Raw genomic sequence first — 22,258 nt, 5'->3', positions numbered from 1 at the left:
AAACAAAATTGTAATTCAGGAAGTTGGAAGTTATATGAAGCCCAACATAACACAAACTCCAGAAACACATAAAAACAACAGCAAAATGCACAAAATATCAACAAAAGTAGACAAAATGATAACAAAGACACAGTAAACAACCACTTAAACACAAAATGACTACAAAAACAACATATATAAAAGGACGTCAAAGACAAAAATACAACAATAACAAACAACAAAAAAAACACATAATGACTTGAAAAACACACAGGCAACAAAAATGTTGGCAATATGACAAGAAAATAGAAAAAAATAATTCAAAAACACAAAAGGTTGAAAAACTCAAAAAAACACCAAAAAAGCCTACACTAAAGGACCACAAAGGCTAAACCCATTGTTCTTTCCTGTATTAATGCTCAGACTGGTCATTATAATATGTATATAATTATATATACACACATTTTTATATATTTGTGTATGATACTACTCTCTACATTGAAGCAATATGCCCTTTAATACATACATTATTGATTCACTCTATGATGTAATTAACTTATTACACTGTTAGGAGAAAAATATTTATTTAGCCTGCCTCATAATGTAATAACTAGAGATGTAACGATTAATCGTAAGGCAGTTAAAAATCGATTCATAAGTATCGATACTGTGAAAATTGAATCGCAGTACTTTTTTAAACGAACAGACGGCGCTACCCAGAAGTGTGGGAATCTGCTACTACTTTCTTTCTGGCTGCCTTCTACTCTTAAACATATTCATAAGTGATTCCTCACTCCTTTAGCACCAAAAAAATATCTGTAATATTACGTGAATATCTGTAAAAGTCATGTTTTTCTATTAGCTCTGTCTGCTAGCATAGCATCTCTTCTTCACTGCAAGATATCTGCATGCCAACTGACCACTGGGTTACCAGCGCCCTCTGCTGATCCAAACAAATATCTGGCCTAAATAAAGTGAAATGACTGTTTTGTTTTTGTTTTTTTTAAGTCCAATTGTTAAGGCACAAAATACATTTTCAGTTGCACTTTTAAAAAGAACTATTTTGCAGTTTTGCATTGTTTACTATAGAAACAGAATTCAAATTAATAGGCTTCTTCTTCATTTGTATTATTCCTTTATTTATTTCATTCGAGATTTATTTTTAGTTAAATTGCATTGTTTTGAATAGTTTATCAAGGGATTCTTTTGACAATGAAAAATAAAAGGACAACAGTACAGTTTTTTCCCCCCCAAAAAATAAAGGAATATTTTTCAGTCATCATTTTTCTACAGTCCCATTTTGTAAAATAAATCATGAGAGAATTGTATCGTAAACCCAGTCTCGTGAGTTGAGAGAATCGTTGCATCCCTAGTAATAACGACAGCTAAAAAGTTGGGTTTTATTACTTTTTTCTAATAACAATTCAGGTCGTTGTTACATATTGGGCCCTAAAAAGCCAAGTTCATTAACCCTTCCACAAATTTGAAAAATGTAAAGACTGTTTTTCTAATTTCATATTCAAAGCATTTACATGCAGTTTTTAAGTTCCACCAACAATAAACCAAATCCTGCATTATGATACTTACTGTCCTGTAAGAAAAGTGGACACTTCAATATCCACAATAGAATTTATTTGATCATTGACACAGCAATGCAGACCAGTATATGTCATTATCTGGTGTATCTATGGCTAGGATGTGTGTGCTAGCTCATTATCTGACACTGCTGAGGCAAAGGGAGGCATTGGTTCCACCAAACCCAAACGAGTTGGTGAGGGCCACCCTCGCGCCCACAGTCTGCCACTCCTGTGCTTTGCAGGGAACATAATTCAAGTTGAAGTCCGGTTCTGTTCTGTCCAGGTTAAGGGTTGGCGGTAAGACACCGTGGTAACAGGCCAGAGCGGCGAACGCTGCCTCCAGAGCGCCGGCGGCCCCCAGCAGGTGTCCTGACGCTCCCTTTGTGGAGGAGATCGCGAGCCTGCTGGTGTTTTGCTGGAAAAGCTTTTTGATTGCAGCGTTTTCAGCGGCGTCTCCTAAGGGGGTGGAGGTGGCGTGGGCGTTTATGTAGGTGACATCAGCTGGTGAGACGCCTGCGTCTTTAAGGGCTGCAGACATGCACCTGTGGAGACAAGGAGGACAGGGCAGGATTACTGGGCTGTCCATGTATATTTCGATTTCCGTGAGTGGTGGGATTCCATTAAAAAAAATTTAGAAACTAATTAATAGGGTTGTCCCAATCCAATATCGATATTGGCTATCGGTTCGATATCACCGATTTTTTTTTTTTTTTTTTTTGCAATTCATTTTATTCAGTTGTAGAATACTGTATTTATTATGTTGAAGGTTAAATTTATGTAACTAATAGGTTCATAATAAATGAGTCAGTTTTTCTCATACCTGCTGTTGCTGACTATTGTTCTCTGTTTGAATAACATCACTTTTTCAAGCATTTTCTAACATTCCACACTACAAAATAAGTAATTGTTTTTTTATTTAAAAAAAAAAAAAAGTAATACAAGTATGTATGATTCATGCTGATATTGTATCGGCTCAATATAGATATCGGCCAATATGCAAGGCTGCAATATTGGTATCATATCTGAAATGAAAAAGTTGTATCACGACTCTCATCCGACGCTAACGGCTATGCTAATGGCAGTTCGACATGACAAGATCGCTGCTTCCAACTGTGCATCCGAAACATGTCCTTATCGCTTTAGCTGGTGTTGGGCACAGAACCTCCTCACGGACATTTCAGAGGATTTAGAGACTCCTAAGTCCTGCAGAGCTAAAGATATCTCGGAACGTGTAACGCTTCACTTCCGGGTCACATACTTTGGAAAATCGGTAATGGAGAAAACAAATAAAGGTGTTGGTTTTCTGTTTTTTGCCTGTTATTTCTGTTGTATTTTCTGGGATATGCCGCCAGAGAGAACTATTTTTACAGAACATTTTTTGAAATGTCAGATTTATGGTCATTTGTTTAAATTACTTTTATCTAATACAATAAATGTTTGTTGTAACAAGCAGAGAAGAAAATAATGTGTTTCTGGAATAAGTATCTGTACTTAGAATCGGCAAGTACACATATCCAAGTATCAGTTTGGGAAAAAGTGGCATCGGTGCTGCTCTAATTATACCATATCTAGGTAAGGACTTCCAGAGTTAAAGTAAAATAAAAAAAAGTGTGGTTATTTTTCCAACTGCAACCATATTCATCTTTTTTCCCTTGCCAAAAATATTGTTATCGCATGTCCATTATCGTCCATTCATTGGCTAAGCTAATGCTACCGCTAGGTAATGCTAAGTAAATTTTAAGCTAATACTCATTTAATGTTAATGCTAGTGCTAAGTGTATGCTAAGATAATGCTAGGTTAATGCTAATGCTAGATAAATGTTTAGCTAATGTTAATTAAATACTTAGTTAATGCTAAGCTAATACTAGGACAATACTAATGCAAGGTCAATGCTAATACTATGCTAATGTTAGGCTGATGTTAATGCTAAGTTATTGCTGGGTGAATGCTTAGCTAATGCGAGGTTAATGCTTAAATAACGTTATTGAAAAGTTAATGATAGCTAATTTTTTTACGTGTATCGCTTCGGCTGATGCGGGTTGCTGCGTTCGCCGATCTGCATTATTTACAGGGAGCAGAAATGTTTTACTTGTTCTTGTTCTACATCACCTGTTTATAATATTTGTTAATTTATTTTTTTACTTTTGTCATTCTACCTCACCTTTGTTCATTTCAATCGGTCATTGGCTAAGGCTGATGGTGAAAAAAATCGGTATAGGGATCGGCCTGAAAAAAAATCCATATTGGTCTATCACTAGTTTATTTGGCATTTTTAGCTACCTTTGAAACACTAACGGTTTATATTATGACAAATAAAAAGAGAATCCAACTGGCCTGCAAAGACTGCTGCTCGGTTAATCTGACTTTTTCCAAAGCTCAGGTACTGGTGGTAAAATGTGACAGTGAGTCACCTGAACGCTCCATCTCCGTCCGCAGAGGGCGCAGTGATGTGGTTCGCGTCCCCCGACAGTCCGTATCCCAGTACCTCCGCGTAGAGCCGGGCTCCTCTCCGCACCGCGTGCTCCCGCTCCTCCAGCAGCAGCACAGCGGCTCCTTCCGCCATCACGAAGCCTTCTCTGTCCGGGTGGAAGGGCCTGGAAGCCCGCGTGGGATTATCGTTCCATTTCGTGGCCAGTGCTCGTGCCCTGGCAAAGCCCGCGAGGGACAGCGGCCCAACACACGACTCCGCCCCCCCTGCAACCATAGCAACCGCGTCCCCGTGCGTGATGAACCTGGCGGCGTCGCCGATCGCGTGTGCCCCCGTGGTGCAGGCGGTGGACACGGCGTGGTTAGGACCTTTGAGTTTGTGTTTGATGCTGATGTGGCCCGCCGCCATGTTGACCAGGATCCGAGGCACGAAGAACGGGCTCACCTTGCTGTAGCCCTTCAGAGCGAAGGCGCGGGACGTGCGTGCGATCTCATCCAGCGGCACCATGCCCACCCCCACGGCCACCCCGGTACCCAGCTGCTCCTCCAAGCTTTGGGGTCTCCATCCCGAGTCCTCCAAAGCGAGCTGAGCCGCCCCCAGCGCCATCACGGTGGCCGCTGACATGCTGCTGATCTCCCCCCGGGACGCAAACTTGTCCTCCATAAACTGGCCCTCCTCTGATCCCCTGGGGACCAGACCCGCTACCCTGCAGGGGACACCCTGGTACTCATCCGCGTCCAAAGCGACAATCCCGCTGTGGCCGCGGATCAAGCGGTCCCACACGATAGACACCCCAGTACCCAGCGGACACACCAGGCCGATCCCGGTGACCATCACCCTCCTCCTGGGCTGCTGCTGCCCGGTGCTGCAGGACCTAAAGTCCGGCTTCGGGCAGAGACGTCCCGCGGTCTGTGCTGTCAGGCGGAGTGTGGCCCTGCATGACTGACAGAGTACAGACATGCTGCTTTCTGTCACTTCAAACAGCTCAGTCTGAAGTCACAGGAAACGGAATCAAGTGTCCAGTTATGCAGACTTGAAACCTCCACCTGATCACATTTCAGGGCACATTAGAGTTGACTTTGAATTCAGACACAGCGGCCATAGTGTTCATGTGTTGTACTAGAGAAGATCCACTGAAGTCAGTCTCCAAACTGTCACTTCCGCTGAGGTGGGCGTGTCACTGCCTGAGTCATTAGACTACGTCACTTCCTTGACGGAGCTCCTGGACGTGATGTTTGAACGTAAACCGAACATACGACTTTTGTTAAATATTTTAACAGTACATGTGTAAATATGTACATGTTTTTATTGTATGTTCAATTGTTAATAATAAAAAAATGACAAAAAGGAAAAACTAGTGTAAGACGAGTTGCAGGGGAACAGCTCCCCCTGGTGGCACACACATTGAATAGAAAATGTATTATTATTATATTATCGGTAAAGCTTTTCTTGCACTTGATGAAGTGCTATTATATTTAAATTCTCAAATAAATGCTTAGAAAACAGGTTTTGAGCCAGTTTAATAAGATTTATAAGCCCCCCCTTTTAAAAATACCAAATGACAGGCTTGTCAAGATGGATTGATCTGTATACCAGCAGCAACAAAGTAATACTTTAATACTAATAATCTAGATCCTAAAGTGATAATAATATACTGATAAAACAAAGCATATACATAATATTAATAAAATAATAATAAAAACTGAAATGATGCAGCCAACGAGTCAATTGTTTTTTATTACATTTTATTTTATCCAACCAGACACAAATCTTTATCCACAGGCTAACATAAAAGCCAGAGATTGAAATTGGTGATATTGTGATTTGATGTAAATAAAGTAGTAAAAAAACAAAATCAAAACAAAAAACAGATAAAAAAAATTTTAAATAATTATTTGTCGTAAGAAAATATACAAAAACTGTTCAAAACACAATACACACTATTGACAATCAAAAAACAAACAGGGAATAAAATACAAACCAAAATTAATTATTAATGACTCAAAACATACGATGACATACGAGGGTGGTCCTTATTTTTGAAGTTCAGAAATACACAGGTCTTACCCCCTAAATTTGTTCCAATACCTAAAACAAACTTGCTGGCCAAATATGAGCACGTTTGAACAATATTTAGAGGTAGCTCAAGGTGTTTGAAATGTGTTTTTTGTTTTAGCTCAAATTGGCAAAAATGTTGAAGAAAAATTTACAAACATTACAATTGACATTTGTGTTCATTGGATCTCCCTCCTTACATGTATACTCATGGAATACTTGAGTTGAGTTACCATGGTTAGCAGACATTTCATGCACTTCAGCTCCTAAACGTTCTGATGTTATTAATTAATTGTCACAGGTAATATATAGGCAGTGACAGTGACATGTGCATTCTTCCTGCCAAAGCAAGAGAAAGAATCACACCAACCATGGCTTCCTCAACCTGGTCTCATGATGATTTCTATCTGCCTGGGTCTATCGTATCATAACTTGTTGACTCAAAGCTGCCATCGATTCAGTGCTAGAGTGGGTCATCTAATAACCAAATGGTTGGGGGTCAGAATCCCGCTCTTTCACAGTTATTGTCTTTGTGTCCTTGGGCAAGGCACTTTACCCATAGATATCATAAATAAAGGCTAGATACCTTACGGCGGATTCTGCCACAGCATCACCAGTAGGTGTTATATTGCGTTGTGGGCAAGCCGGCCCTGCCCACATTGCCTTGTATGAATGAATATGAATTGTGCATGAATGTTGGTGGTGGTCAATTGTTCAATTATTAACAATTGAACACACAATAAAAACATGTACATATTTGCAGCCACATTTCTGTCAGTATGCCTCAGGGTAGCTGTAACTACAATGTAGCCTACCACCACCGGTATGAGTGATGTGAGTGACTGGTGTGAATAAATAATGATTTCTGCAACTCGCTTTGAGTCTCCTCAAAAAAAGCCTTATATAAATCCAAGCCATTATTATTATTATTGATAGACATGTCGTTGGCATTGTTTCTTTATCATCATGTTGAACTTCATGGAACTTCAGTTTTTGATGGCACAAAGAGAACCAGGAAGGCGTGGGACAATGGGAAGTGTCGATTAAAAAGTTTAAAGAGAAGTGGATCTGTGTGACTGGACATTCAGATGCAGATGTATCAGTATTACTGACAGTATGGACACATATTTGACTTTTTTTGTTGTGAATACACATGACATCATTCATTTTAACTGGAATATCATGTGGAATTACAGACACATTTCATTGATGTATTGTAGTTAAAATCTCTGTGAAAATCAGAAAAATCTGTCTAAATGTCTGCATGTTGAACACTCGAGCTACCAGTAATATCAGTAAATATTATTATCTTTTTGTTTGTTTCTGTTATGTTATTACAGACAAAGGAACAGATTGACTCTCACATGTTTAACGACCACCCTAAAAACATACATTTCCAATAATTTGGGAAATCTTGGCAGCAGGTTGAAAATATTATTTTAATTCAAGCATTCATTAAAAAAAAAAAGTGACAACATTTTTTAAAAAAAATATATTTCAGTATATATATATATATATATATATATATATATATATATATATATATATATATATATATATATATATATATATATATAATTATTATTATTATTATTATTATGTACTGTAATTGTAATAATAAATTAATAAATGATACTATAAAATGATAATAATTATTATTATTATTGCTAATATAATTAATGGAGCTATTCCTGTTGTTTTAAGTTATTTGATAATTTAACAAAGACTTGGTAATTAAGTCGAAGTTTTGTTTAATCTAATATATTTGGTGTAACTGTAACACTTATACACACACACACAAATATATATATATATATGTATATATATATATATATATATATATATATATATATATATATATATATATATATATATATCCTTGCCCAGCTTATTATTCCTGCAGGGTATCTGATTACTGGCAGGGCGTAGCTGTTTATTGCGCGGGACTTGTTCTTGCCATTGAGCTGGCTTCTTAGGACCTGCCTTACTCATTGGAGTTATTTGGCCGTAGCCTCTTTCCTTGTCACCTCTTTGATGTTGCCATTTGTTTGTGGGATTCCGTGGTACTTGTAACTGTCCTCAATGTCTGCTATTGTTCCTTCTGGGAGTGAGACCCCTTCTGTGTGGACTACCTTCCCTCTCTTAGTCACCATCCGACCACACTTCTCTAGTCCGAATGACATCCCAATGTCTGCACTGTATATCCGGGTGGTATGGATCACTGAGTCGATGTCTCGCTCATTATTAGCGTACAGCTTGATGTCATCCATGTAGAGGAGGTGACTGATGGTGGCCCCATTCCTGAGTCACCATAGCCAGTCTTGTTGATTATTTGGCTCAGGGGGTTCAGACCTATGCAGAACAGCAGTGGGGACAGGGAGTCTCCTTGGAATATGCCACATTTGATGGAGACTTGTGCATGTGGCTTGATGTTAAGACGCGAAAGCTCCTAACCATGCACGGAGGGTTCCACCCCAAATCCAGCACTCTGACACTGTACGCTAGCCGGAAGGAAGGAGGCCGAGGACTAGTGAGTGTGAGAGCCACTATCCAGGATGAAACATCCAAGATCCATAAGTACATCAAGGACAAGGCTCCAACAGATGACGTGCTCAGTGAATGTCTCAGACAAAGGGGAACAGAAGATGAGGTGCTGGAGGTTCCTTCATGGGAGGACAAGCCCCTACACGGGACCACCGAAACATAACTGAAGTGGCGGATATCAAGAAATCCTACCAATGGCTAGACAGAGCCGGACTAAAGGACAGCACAGAGACACTCATCATGGCTGCACAGGAGCAGGCCTTGAGCACCAGAGCAATAGAGGCCCAGATCTACCACACCAGACAAGACCCCAGGTGTAGACTGTGCAAAGAGGCCAATGAGACAATCCAGCACATAACTGCAGGGTGTAAGATGCTGGCAGGGAAAGCTTACATGGAGCGCCATAACCAAGTGACTGGTATAGTGTACAGGAACATCTGTGCAGAGTATGGGCTGGAAACCCCAAGGTCAAAGTGGGAAACACCTCCAAAGGTGGTAGAGAATGATCGAGCCAAGATCCTGTGGGACTTCCAGATACAGACGGACAGAATGGTAATGGCGAACCAACCAGACATTGTGGTGGTGGACAAAGAGCAGAGGAAAGCCGTTGTGGTCGACATAGCAATACCAAGCAACTTCAACATCAGGAAAAAGGAACACGAGAAACTAGAGAAATACCAGGTGCTCAGAGAAGAGTTGGAGAAAACCTGGAGGGTGAAGGCATCAGTGGTGCCCGTGGTCATTGGGGCACTCGGGGCAGTGACCCCCAAACTGGAAGAGTGGCTCCAGCAGATCCCAGGAAATACATCAGACATCTCGGTCCAGTGCAGTTCTAGGAACAGCAAAGATACTGCGCAGAACCCTCAAGCTCCCAGGCCTCTGGTAGAGGACCCGACCCGGGTGAGGAAGAGTTTATTATATATATATATATATATATATATATATATATATATATATATATATGTGTGTGTGTGTATTTTATCATATGATACATAAAATATACAGGTATATATATGTTGGGATTTATATATTTATATATTTTTATTTTGCATTATTTAGCACAAATGCATATTGCATTACATGTTTTTCCCCCGTTAAAGTAGTAAGTTTTTAATATTTCATTTGATTAAACAATAGTCCAGCATCATTAAGGTACAACTGACACCTCATTTTATTAAAATGTCGTTTTGTATAGTTTCTCTGTCATTTTGTGTATTTTTCCTCTCATTTAGTGTGTCTTTGTTGTCATTTTATGTGTTGCTGGTAATGTGTTTTTTTTGTTCCCCTTTTAGTGAGTTGTTTTGGCATCATTTTGTGTAATTTGTTGTTGTTTTGGTCTTTTTATTATCTGGTATATTTTTCTCATTTTTGTTTGTGTTTTTGTTGTCGTTTTGTGTGTTGCTGGTAATATTCAGTGTGATTATCATTTTTAACCAAAAAAAAAAAAAAAAAAAAAATATATATATATATATATATATATATATATATATATATATATATAACCCATTTTTTTTATATGCTTTCATTTGTAAGTTTTCTTCTCTCTCTCTGAAGTACCCCCTGTAGTGCCATCGCGTACCCCTAGTGGTACACACACCCACTTTTGAGAAACACTGAGTTAAACCATCAACAGCTCCACCAGTAGGAGGCAGTGCAGCGTGAGTGCGGAAATAAGGTCAATTCGTAGAAGAAGAACCTTTGGTAACATCATCTGTAGCTAGGAGCTAACACATCGAGGCGTCGGAGTGTAGATTATATCCCACAAATGTGACGTGTTTATTGTGACACAAACACTGCTGCACTTAAGACAAAGCCTCAGACGTGGGTATGTGAGCAACTTTAATATCTTTTTAGTAAAATACATTGACTCCATTTTACTGCAGGTGATGCGCTGTTGTGGCTAATATGTGATATGCTAATAAAAGGTGCTAGCGCACTCCTAACGCTGTGCTGTGCCATTAGTAATTATGTCCCAATCAAAACAGACTGTTCAGAACGAGTTCAGTGCTGCTTATTTCTGCTGTTAACAGATTAGTAGACATTAAAATTAAAAAATAGAATTAAAAAAATAAAAATAAATAAAAAAATAAAAATAAATAAAAAATCTCTAATAAACTAAACCTTAGTTCATATATGCTAAATTACTTTTTAATGAGTAAAAGTTAATACGTAGTTATTATAGCCTTAGTTTAGTTTAGATAAGTACTTATTTTATATTAATCCTTTTCATGTCCATCAAAAGACTAACACACCCTGTGTCAGTCACAGAAGCACCTTTTTTTCTCCTAAAATGTTTGTTTGACATGATGTCCAAGTCCAATAAACTTAATATTTCCGATTAAATAAATGTATATATGTTCCACACATCTATTATTTTTCAATAATTAATTCTGGATTCATTGCACTTGGTTTATGTATCATTTACTTCTGATTCTAACCACTGCTATACATTTACCCACATTAAAATCTTTGCACAGTATTTTCTGTTTGGTCACATTGTAATGGCTACCTCTAACCAGAACAAAGGGGGATTGGAAAAAAGCCACTTAAAGTAATTATAACCTGGCAAAATATAAATTATCAGTGATGTTGAAAGGTTTTCAATGTAGTGAGTCTCGGGACCCACAGGTGGTGATTTGAGTGAAATTCAATGGGTCCCCAATTTAAAAAAAACAAACAAACATTTCTTTCTATTTCTTATGTTCTTCTATTTCTTAAATTGTAGTGTTAAACTCTCTTAAAGGTGGTATGATATGGCTATAATTAGCATATATATTCATGTATGTTCAAAATGTATCTGAACTCAAATAAATAGATTTCCAAATCTGTAAAGTTTATTCCACAACAACTGTCACAGTGGCAGGTTATATTGCACTTTTGTAGCAACATAATAGAGCACCAAAATAAATTACTAAAATTCAAATGAAAACAAAATGGTGTCTCTTGTACAAAAATAAATGATCAATAAAAGAAATAAAAAAAATTTTTAACACAAATTTCATCACCGTGACAGTCAAAGAATAAATTGTCACCAAAATAAGACCAGAATCATCTTGTCTGAACATCAACTAAATCAAATGAACTGAGACAATCACTATGAAACTTTAAACACAAAAATGTAACTTAACTAACACAGTGCAAAGTCTGTTGAGAAAAATAAAATGATGCAGATATGTTTGTGGTGTATTGTAAGCAGCTAGGTGGTGTGGCGGCTAAACTAGCATGTACTCAATGGGATCATGTCTGCGCTGATTTAATGCGTAAAGAGGTCCGCTGATGGCTGGGTTTCTTTTGCTAGTTACTGTGATTTTAAACACAAGTTGTGATCACAATGTATCGTACCTAGCAACATCACCGCTTACTACTAAGAAGTTTGTATCTTTGACCTAGGGCCATATAAAATCAGTTTTATTTTTTTTTTAAATTCCACTCCTGTGAGGAAACAAAATAAATACTAATAAATTAAATTAAAAAAACTCATAATTTAACAAAAATGTATATAAAAAAATAAAGTAAGATACAATTAAAAAGTAGATGTAAATTGTAGTGACATGGATTATTCGAACTGCTCCTTTTTAAATATTTATGTCATATAAAGATGTATGAGAACAGCATTAATGTCACGCAATTTCCTCTCAGGGATCAATGGTTTACTGAATCTGATCAGGTTTATTGATTAAGTTTTGATCAACTTAGTTTAAATTAACCTAATTTAAATTACCCTATCATCTGTAGCTCTGATGAGATGTTTGAATGTAACATTCTAATAACGTTGCTCCAACGGACTTTTATTTTGTAAACCGGAAGTTCCCACTGAAACTGCCGTGCTTGAGGTAGCTTGCTGACTGAATGTGTACCTACGAGGCACGCACAAAAAGGCTGGAATAAAAAGAACTAACAACACGGACTGAGTTATTCTTAGTTAACCAGGCACAACAGTTCAAACACTGAGCAGAGGAAGATGATTAAAGCTGATCACGTTTTTACGGAGCACCCGCGGCGCTACACAAAAAATGGACCGAGCTTTCAGGGGGGAGGGTGGTGCACTTAATAAACGGTCCCAGGAAACATTTTACAATGAAATCCACGTTAACTGGCTAGTTGGCTAAACGAGCATGCACACAATGTGATCATGTCTGCGCTGAGTTAATGCGTAAAGGGGTCCGCTGACGGCTAGGTTTCTTTTGCTTCTTCTGTTACTGTGATTTTAAACATAAGTTGTTGTTCACAATGTGTCGTTTTTCATGGGAAAAATGAGGTTTGTCCCTGGGACGCATGGTTAGTGGATTTACTGCGTCCTTTTAGATTTTTATGTGTCAGGGACGCAGAACGCGTTCCGAGCATCACTGAATTATTCTAAGGTGGAGGGATGGATATTAGTATTGCAAACCCCTATCATGGGCAACTGTGAGAATTGGACTGACATTGGTTAATACCCAACATGGTGGCACATAAGTAAAAGTGAATCAGTGTGCGAAATTTAAATTTTGGGTTTGTTTTACCTGGACAGCAGATTTACATAGTGGGTGCAAAAGTATAGCTCAGATTATTATATTCAGAGAAAATACAATTGTAGTAATGTAATAAAAATAAAGAAATGCTAGGATGCATATGATGCAGATATTTATTTATTTATTGCATACACAATCTGCAGCAGACACATTTATTGAGAATATTGCGTGTGGGAGGGAAGAACCCCGTAACGAAGAAGTGGTTACACAACCAGATCCACCAACATTATATGATTGGTATAAAAATATACCTGAAATTTACTTCATAGAAAGACTAACATTTTCTATAAAAGTGCAATCCGAGAAATTCCTAAGATGGTGAATAAAGTGGGTTGTATACATTGGTCCTTGGATGTTTAACTATATATATATATATATATATATATATGTGTGTGTGTGTGTACACATGTGTAATATTAGGGGTGTAACGATTCGTTTTAGCAACAATTCGCTTTTGTCGATTCGATTCAAGGACGCTATTGACTAATTTAGAATGATTCAGTCCAAAACAATTCAGTGACTTGAAACTGATTCAGTAACTTTTTAGCCAAAAATAATAATTCAACCAGTGTGACTGTGAAATAAATACCTGGATCCTGGACAGTGCAGATGAGGTTTCATAGATTCTTGATGTTTCTTGTAAGAAACAAGTAACCACTATTTAATGACAAATGTATTCACATTTTATTTTGAGTCACAGACAGCCGTAACATTTTTATTATTAAAAGTGATTTTAAAACACAAACATATAAAGTCTGCTGTGCTTAATCCAATTAATTGTTTCCATGTATCGATACAATCGATTTTAGATCAATTAGTGTCATCCTTGAAGGACAACTAGCCGAGCACAGATCAATGTAGTTGGATCGTAGGAATATAAATCGATCTAATGGATGAATCGTAACAACCTTATGTAATATTGTAATGTTTTACATTTGGCAAGATGTTGGACTATGTTGCAAAAAATAAAATACATGCATTTGTAGTTTAATATGGCTGTTTGTAATTGTCCCCAACGCCTGATGTTAGGAAATTATTGGGTGCTGCGTAGATCTGGGTTGCTATTCCTCACTGTGGCAATTGAACCAAAGAGTTTATTTCCTGATGAATGTAATGTGTTCTCTGCAGGTGCTGAGCTCAGGCCTCCAGGATGTACGCTGTGTACAGACAGGCACACACTCCCACTGCTGTGGAGTTCTCCGTCTACTGCAACTTCATATCCAGCAAGGAGAAGAACTTGGTTGTAGCTGGAACGTCTCAGCTCTGCATCTACCGGATCATTCATGATGTCGAGGTAATCGTCTTTGCCTGGGTTTGTGTCAGAATGAATTATACAACAAAAGTACAAATAACTTTACCTGTCTCTTATAGAGTTCATCCAAGTCCGACAAGTCTTCCGGTAGGTTCTCATCTGCCTCGGGGATGATTTACTGGGAATAAACTCACTCTTTTTCTTGGCTAACATTTGATATTTGTTACACAGACTCCAAAATGCGCAGAGAGAAGCTGGAGCAGGTGGCTTCATTTTCCCTTTTTGGCAATGTGATGTCGATGGCCAGTGTGCAGCTGGTAGGATCCAGCAGAGACGCCCTCCTGCTCAGCTTCAAGGATGCCAAGGTATCTGTACACATAGAATGATGGAGGAAGATGGATTTTACATTTAGTGCTGAAATTAACCTGTATTTATAAACCTTAAAATGTTTTGCTTAGAATCCATACGTAATGTGTGCATATGCCAGAAATCTAAAAATGTGCTTCGGCGAAAAGAAAAAAATATATATACCGAAATTTCCAAACTATAAGCCGCTACTTTTTTCGCACGCTTTGAGCACTGCAGTTTAAACAATGACGTGGCTAAATTGTGGATTTTTCCCGGTTTCACAAGCTTCATGCCGCCACAAAATTGAGCTCCGTCACATTAGACCAGGTGGAACAATGAAATTAACATTAAATCATTTTTGCTAGCACTGAATCATTCTCTTCACTCATTTTGTCATGATGCACATTGCCTCATCATAGTAACAATGCGGAGAAATGTTGTCAGAGAGAGCGAGCGCCTGCTGCAGCAGCAGCAGCAGCAGCGTGGATAAAGTAAAAGTCAGCCAGTTTGTAATAGAAGAATAAACAGCATAAAGTTGTTAAATCACCAAGTTAGGTTTTTGTTCAGGAGTGATCGGTGCTCTGGACTCTGAGGCTGATGGAGACGCTTCCGTAATGAGGACGAACAGACGGAGCGGAGATCAGAACAGCCTGGGTACAGGCTGTATCCAGGCTGTTCTGATCTCCGCTCCGTCTACAGTAAAAGTCAGCCAGTTTGTAATAGTAGCATAACAGCATGACGTTGCTAAATCACCACGTTGGATTTGTTCAGAAGCGATCGCAGCCGTATTCTGACTCAGAGTCCCGACTCGCTGTGATCGCTCCGCGGTAGTTCACGGTAAGAAGAGCGGACGAAGCGGTGTATCAGTCTGGTTCCAGTAAAAAGTGTGCATAAAAAGCTGCAAATTGACTGACATGTAGACGTGGGGCAGTGAGGAGGAGACTTCATGTAGTAAAGGAAACTTACCAGTTTAAACCTAACATCAGTACAGCAGCCTGCCTACCTGCCCATTCTGATTGGCCGAGTTGTCTGAAGGGCACCCTCATCAGCCAAGAGGGTGCGGCCTATGTTAGGCTGCGGCATTTGTGTGGATTTTTCTTAGAAATTCGCTAAATTATTGTAATGCAGCCAATAAAACAGTGCGCTTTATAGCCTGGGAATTACGGTATGTTTTCTTTCCTCTTGTCTGCACATGGCATTGAAGATTGCACTACAGGTAGTGCAATCTTTTCACGACAGCAATGCATGTTTTATTATTGCAATTAAATAATGCAATCTGGCTCAGACAGAACAATGCGGCCGATCCTTACACTGCAATAATCTGATCAAATCAACGTGTTACATTGTTACATTCAATTTGCGTGCGGTGGGCTTGTCAGGAACCTGGACCGGAGAATACTTGCAGGAGATGGGCGCGTAACTGCAGGCGCACTAAAAAGCCAGACCAGAGAATAGGGCCCTATATGAATGACCAAAAGTGCAAACAGTATAACCTGGTAATCATTGACGATGCACAGTGTTAACCTCAACACTAAAGCTGCATGCACAGCTTTAGTGTTGTATTTTTGTCTTCTTTTAAAAACTGATTCTGATTTGTGCGTTCTTCCTCCAGTTGTCAGTAGTCGAGTATGACCCTGGCACGCATGACCTCAAGACACTGTCCCTTCATTTCTTTGAGGAACCGGAGCTCAGAGTACGTAGCAGCAAGCCAACCTGAGGCTGACACTAACTGTAGTGAGTGTTTTTAATCTGTGAGCGAATCTTTCCAGGATGGATTCGTCCAAAACAACCACATTCCCATCGTTCGTGTGGATCCAGAGAATCGCTGTGCTGTGATGCTGGTTTATGGCACCAAGCTGGTGGTCCTGCCTTTCAGAAGAGACACACTGACTGATGAACAGGAGGGCGGTGTCGGAGAGGGGTGAATCTTCAGCCCTGTTTTTGGTTTTGGATGCTGAGGCCAGCTATGTTAAAACTCTGCCTGTGTGATTCTGTTTCAGACCCAAGTCCAGCTTCCTGCCCAGCTACATCATCGATGTCCGTGAGCTGGACGAGAAGCTGCTCAATATCATCGACATGAAGTTCCTGCACGGCTACTATGAGCCCACGCTGCTCATTCTGTTTGAACCCAACCAGACTTGGCCAGGGTCAGTCCATCTCTCACACACTCCTTTTTATTGGCTAGTACTGGGGTCTGCAGCCTTTACTCTCAAAGGAGCCATTTTGCCTCATCTCACCTGGATCAGTGTTTTTCAAATGGGGTTACACAATGGCACTACAGGGGGTTCTTGGGAGAGGGAGGGAGGGACGGAGGGGGGGGGGGGGGGGGGGGGGAGAGGAAGAGGATGAAGAGGAAGAGGAGGAGGAGGAGGAGGAGGAAGAGGAAGAGGAAAAATCTGACGGTGCTATTAAATCTGTGTTTTTCAACCTTGGGGTCGGGATCCAATGTAGGGTCTCCTGGAGGTTAAATGGGATCTTCTGATATTTAAAAAGAAATAAATATAGATTTTTTTAAAATTTCATAATTCTTTTTTTTAGTAATTAAAACACACCATCTCATATTTCTATACTTTCACTTTGTGAAATATAAATCTTGTTAACTTAAAATGCAGTAAAAATAGATAAAAATAAAAAAAATAGCTCATACATGTTTTTGGGGTCGCCAGAAATTTTTGATGTCATAATGGAGTCACGATCAATAAAAATCCTGTATCTTTCCACTTATTTACAAAATGAGATTCTTTAAAATGTGTTTTCACTCGTTCATTATTATGCTCTATTGTTGTTGTTAAATAGTTTTCTAAGCAACATGTTGGAGTCGGAAAGGGGGCTACTTTGATTCAGAAATAAGAGAAATGGGGTACTTGAGCCAAAAAAGTTTGTGAACCACTCACTTAGATTAAAGGTGAAAGGAAAGGTGGCAGTTATTGCACAATGTGATTTATTTTTAAGGTTGACAAATTGTTATATCATGATGTTTTTTGGTGCCAGTGTCATTAATCAATAATACTCTCTGAAAGAAGATAACAACTCTTATACCTGTCCAGGGTCAGGAAACGGACAGGTAGCATCACTGCAGACCCCTCACACCCTGCACACAATCTGTTTAAACTCCACCCCTCCGGCAGACGCTACAGATCACTGTACGCCAAAACAGTTTCTTCCCCCAGGCTGTCATTATGATCAACTCTAAACAGTCATAGAGTGTCAGACCTGTTTCTGTTACTGTGAAATAACCTGGAACTAAACATAACAACCCTGGAACAACCTGTCACTGCGAAATATTCATGGACATAATTTTTTCATTTAAATGTTCACCTGCACTACTCATCAATGCACTACTGCACTATTATCTTATTATTATTATTATTGTATTTTTATTTTATTTCATTATTATTATTATTATTATTATTATTATTATTATTATTATTATTACTATATTGTTATTTTTATTTAGTTTGCACATATTAGTCTAACTACTCTTATATTTATGTTTATACATCTTTTTTTATTTATTTTTCTTTATTTTCTTTATTTTTCTTTATTCTAGTTGATTGTTATTATTTAATGTTACACTACCTGAGAGAGCACAGGTCACCAAAAGAAATTCCTCGTGTGTATTCATACACCCTTGGCCAATAAAGTTGATTCTGATTCTGATTTCAATTTTTTTTTTTTTTAAGCGATAGGAAGCCATTGCAAAAGAGTCAAAGAGCCACATGAGGCCCTACATTTTTCAGACCCCTGGACTAGTATGAGAATTTTAGTGGTCTGAATCTGACAATTATGTGTGATTGATCTTTTCAGGCGTGTGGCGGTGCGTCAGGACACCTGCAGCATTGTAGCCATCTCCCTAAACATCATGCAGAAAGTCCATCCTGTCATCTGGTCCCTCAGTAATCTGCCCTTTGACTGTATGCAGGTCATGGCTGTGCCCAAACCCATAGGTGAGCCAGAGACACACCTGCAGACACTGATGGAAAGGAAGAATCTCCCCTCAGTAGGGATGTAACGATTAATCGTAAGGCAGTTAAAAATTGATTCATAGGTATCACGGTTCACATCGATTCCCTGAAAATTGAGTCGCAGTACTTTTTTTAAACGGCAGAGGGCGCTACATATTTATCATTCTCTTGTCCAAATGCTGAGGCAGCGGGCGGAATCTGCTACTACTCTCTTTCTGGCCGCCTTCTACTCTTAAGCATGTTCATAAACGATTCCTTACCTCTTTAGCACCGAAAGAATATCTGTAATATTACGTGAATATCTGTAAAAGTCACGTTTTTCTATTAGCTCTGTCTGCTAGCATAGCATCTCTTCTTCACTGCACAGAATATCTGTATCCCAACCGACCACTGGGTTACCAGCGCCCTCTGCTGGTCCAAACAACTATCTGACGTAAATACAATGCAGACTTGTTTTTTTTATAAGTCCAATTGTTAAGGCACAAAATACTTCTTCAGTTGCACTTTTAAAAAGAAAAATAACTATTATGCAGTTTTGCATTGTTTACTATAGAACCAGAGTTTAAATTAAGAGGCTTTGCCTTCATTTGTATAATTCCTTTATTTATTTCATTGAAGATTTATTTTTAGTTAAATTGCATTGTTTTGAATAGTTTACCAAGGGATTCTTTTGACAATGAAAAATAAAAGGAAAATAGTACAGTATTTTCTAGTTTTTTTCCCAAAAAAAATAAAGGAAAATTTTTCAATCATCATTTGTCTACATTCCCATTTTGTAAAGTAAATCGTGACAGAATCGTATCGTGAACACAGTATCGTGAATCGAATCGTATCGGGAGTTGAGTGAATTGTTACATCCCTACCCCTCAGTGAACATACCTTTAATTAAGATTATTTAGTGTGACAGCTTCCTGCAAATATACTATGAAAGTGAACATACAAGGAACTTAAATATACATATCATTTAAAGTGGGATAAAGGGGCAATAAAATATCTTGGGATATTATTACCAAAATAATTATCCACAATTAAAAAGATTAACTTTGATCCTCTCTTAAAGGATCTAAAAAGTGATATATCACGGTGGAACTTTAATCATTTTATGAGTTTTACTCAAAGAATAGAATCCATTAAATTTAATATCCTACCTAGAATTTAGTTTTTGTTTCAGGCCCTTCCAGGTGAAATTAGTGTGAAGCAGGTTGTTGAGTGAGATAGGATTCTCTCAAGGTTTGTTTGGTAAGGGAAAAAAACGAGAGTGCGATATAAGACACTGCAGCTCTTAAAAAGGTGGAATGGGAATTCCAAAGCTGAAAGATTATTATTTTTCGACCCAAATCAAGCCCTTACTAAAAGTATGTAACCAGCATTACAATGCAAGGTGGAAGAACATAGGTTCATCCATGGGTTAAGTTTCCATTGAAAATTTGGAATGCAATTAAAATAGAGTATAAATTATCAGATACATTTTGGATCGTCAGATAGGTTGCACATGATTCAGATTTCAAACCCCATCAGTTAGATGCTAGATTTAAAATTTGGGTAGATAACGTTTTGAAGAAGAAAAAAACAAGTTTTGTGGTCCTGTTGTATTCAAAATGGATCAATCTTTTTGTGATTGTTTTACGACGAAGATGTACAGCAATGAATACAGATGTGAAATGTATGTATGTAAGAATGCACTGTGATACTCTGAAAATAAAAAAAGAAAGTGAACATACACTGCTCAGTAGATATCACTGTATCGAAAATTAGGTTGGATCCAGAGATGCATGGGTTTTGTTAAGAGCCAGATTTTCTCAGAGTGAGTGACCCTGTTAAAATCCTTCTAGGCGGCGTTGTGGTGTTTGCTGTCAACTCTCTGCTGTATCTGAACCAGAGCGTCCCCCCGTACGGAGTCTCCCTAAACTCACAGACCAACGGGACCACTGCTTTCCCCCTGCGTACGTAGAAGGACTCTCAGAAACTGGATCGTATGAAGCATCCTGTGAAACTGCACACACTGAAAAATTTGATTTTTGCCACTGACCGCTTTTTTTTTCCTTTCAGGTGTGCAGGAAGAAGTAAAGATCACACTGGACTGTGCACAGTCAGACTTCATTGACTACGATAAGATGGTGATCTCCCTGAAAGGAGGAGAAATGTGAGTCCCTGAAACTGCTATTAGCGTGTGCAAAACTCCACTGTTGTTTTACCATTTGTTTTTCATTTTGCTGTCCCTCAGCTATGTGCTGACACTCATTACTGATGGCTTGAGGAGTGTGCGAGCATTTCACTTTGACAAAGCCGCCGCCAGTGTCCTGACAACCTGCGTGAGTTATACTTTTTAACAAGTCACGTTTGTTCTGGGTGGTTTGTGTACAGAATGGAGGAAATTCAGATTCAAATCACTTCTAAGATCTTTATGGAGTAAAATACCCTTGACTTTTCTGCACTGTGCTTCTTCAGATGGTGACGATGGAGCCCGGCTATCTTTTCCTTGGCTCGCGTCTGGGAAATTCTCTGCTCCTGAAATACATTGAGAAGCTTCAAGAGGCGCCCACTGAGGAGACCAAAGAGAAGCAGGACAAAGAGAAGGAGAAAGACAAGCAGGCACGTTTGGTGACATTTGGTATAAATGCAGCACGGAGAAACATTTTTCTTCTTTGTTACATTAAATTGATACATTATGGTCTTTCAAATCATTGTGCACTTAAAAATGCAGATTTTCGATTTGAAATATTGGTTCAATTTCATAACACCTTCTATATACTCGCCCATTGTTTGCGTGTAAACACAGAGCTCTATAACAAGAGCCTACGTGAAACTACAGGCCGAGCTGAATCAACTGATACACAGGTCGGGTATGTTACGCACCAAAACAATGCCACAAAATCTGAAAAAAAACAGCAGAAAAAGTCAGCAATGATGACAAATTGTGTCTTACCTTTGTTGTTTCTTATCAAAGTTGCTCTAATAAAAACTCCATATTTTGCTAAATCCAAATCGCGTAGTCAGACAGAAACCGCCATTGCACACATAGAAATCTGTCCAATGAGCACTTTGTGCTTGTGCCTAAAATAGCCGGTCCCTCCTTTACCAAGCTCTGATTGACCAGGGCTAAAGTCCGGTCTCACAGTGTTTGACATCACCAATTTCTACAGGCTCTCAGCTTTCCAATGCTGTATCAAGCATTCTGATTGGTCAAAGCATTGCTGAACTAGGCACATCTGTAACGGCACCAAAGAGTGGAACTAAAATTATTACCGCAGAGACCTAAATGTAAATGGATATGTATTTTTTTCAAGCCAATTTGCAACACCTAGTGGTCAAACAGACTAACAATGATTGGAATCAATTTGACTGAAACTTGTGGAAAACTCTGGCACAGTTGTGGCAAAGTAGAACTTTTTTGTAGAAAACGTGTATCTTTGGCCTAATGTTTATTATTATCACCAAACTTGCTGCAGTTGATGTCCATATATTAGTTCAACTATTTCTGCTCTTACAGCCTTCGCTAATGAGACTTGGCTTTAAATTTGATGTAAATCTCTAGTTTTTTTTTTTGGGAGGATTACAGATTTCTGTTTTTAAAACATGATTTATTGTCATTCAATAT

The 22,258-nt window shown here is 38.6% G+C and overlaps 2 protein-coding genes across 2 annotated transcripts in view; one reads left to right on the top strand and one right to left on the bottom strand.

The window, feature by feature from the left end:
• Positions 1–1,594: 1,594 nt before the first annotated feature.
• oxsm (3-oxoacyl-ACP synthase, mitochondrial) lies at positions 1,595–5,153 on the bottom strand. Its single transcript, XM_028461300.1, has 2 exons — positions 3,969–5,153; positions 1,595–2,098 (listed from the first exon to the last, which is right to left on the bottom strand). The coding sequence occupies exons 1-2, from the start codon at positions 4,943–4,945 to the stop codon at positions 1,693–1,695; spliced, it is 1,383 nt and encodes a 460-aa protein (XP_028317101.1). The 5' UTR covers positions 4,946–5,153; the 3' UTR covers positions 1,595–1,692.
• Positions 5,154–10,276: 5,123 nt separating this feature from the next.
• cpsf1 (cleavage and polyadenylation specific factor 1) overlaps positions 10,277–22,258 on the top strand; it is a 40,046-nt gene continuing 28,064 nt past the window's right edge. The window contains exons 1-12 of the mRNA XM_028460854.1: positions 10,277–10,409; positions 14,224–14,389; positions 14,467–14,494; positions 14,579–14,712; positions 16,308–16,388; positions 16,465–16,616; positions 16,696–16,842; positions 18,503–18,642; positions 20,493–20,603; positions 20,710–20,803; positions 20,885–20,972; positions 21,109–21,252. Coding sequence (XP_028316655.1) covers positions 14,246–14,389; positions 14,467–14,494; positions 14,579–14,712; positions 16,308–16,388; positions 16,465–16,616; positions 16,696–16,842; positions 18,503–18,642; positions 20,493–20,603; positions 20,710–20,803; positions 20,885–20,972; positions 21,109–21,252 — 1,263 coding nt within the window. The 5' untranslated portion in view covers positions 10,277–10,409; positions 14,224–14,245. The remainder of the gene's footprint in view (positions 10,410–14,223; positions 14,390–14,466; positions 14,495–14,578; positions 14,713–16,307; positions 16,389–16,464; positions 16,617–16,695; positions 16,843–18,502; positions 18,643–20,492; positions 20,604–20,709; positions 20,804–20,884; positions 20,973–21,108; positions 21,253–22,258) is intronic.

This window comes from Gouania willdenowi, chromosome 11, assembly GCF_900634775.1.
Source record: "Gouania willdenowi chromosome 11, fGouWil2.1, whole genome shotgun sequence".
NCBI lineage: Eukaryota > Metazoa > Chordata > Actinopteri > Blenniiformes > Gobiesocidae > Gouania > Gouania willdenowi.
Note: the sequence above shows the minus strand (reverse complement) of the source record. Positions and strands in the feature narration are given on the sequence as shown.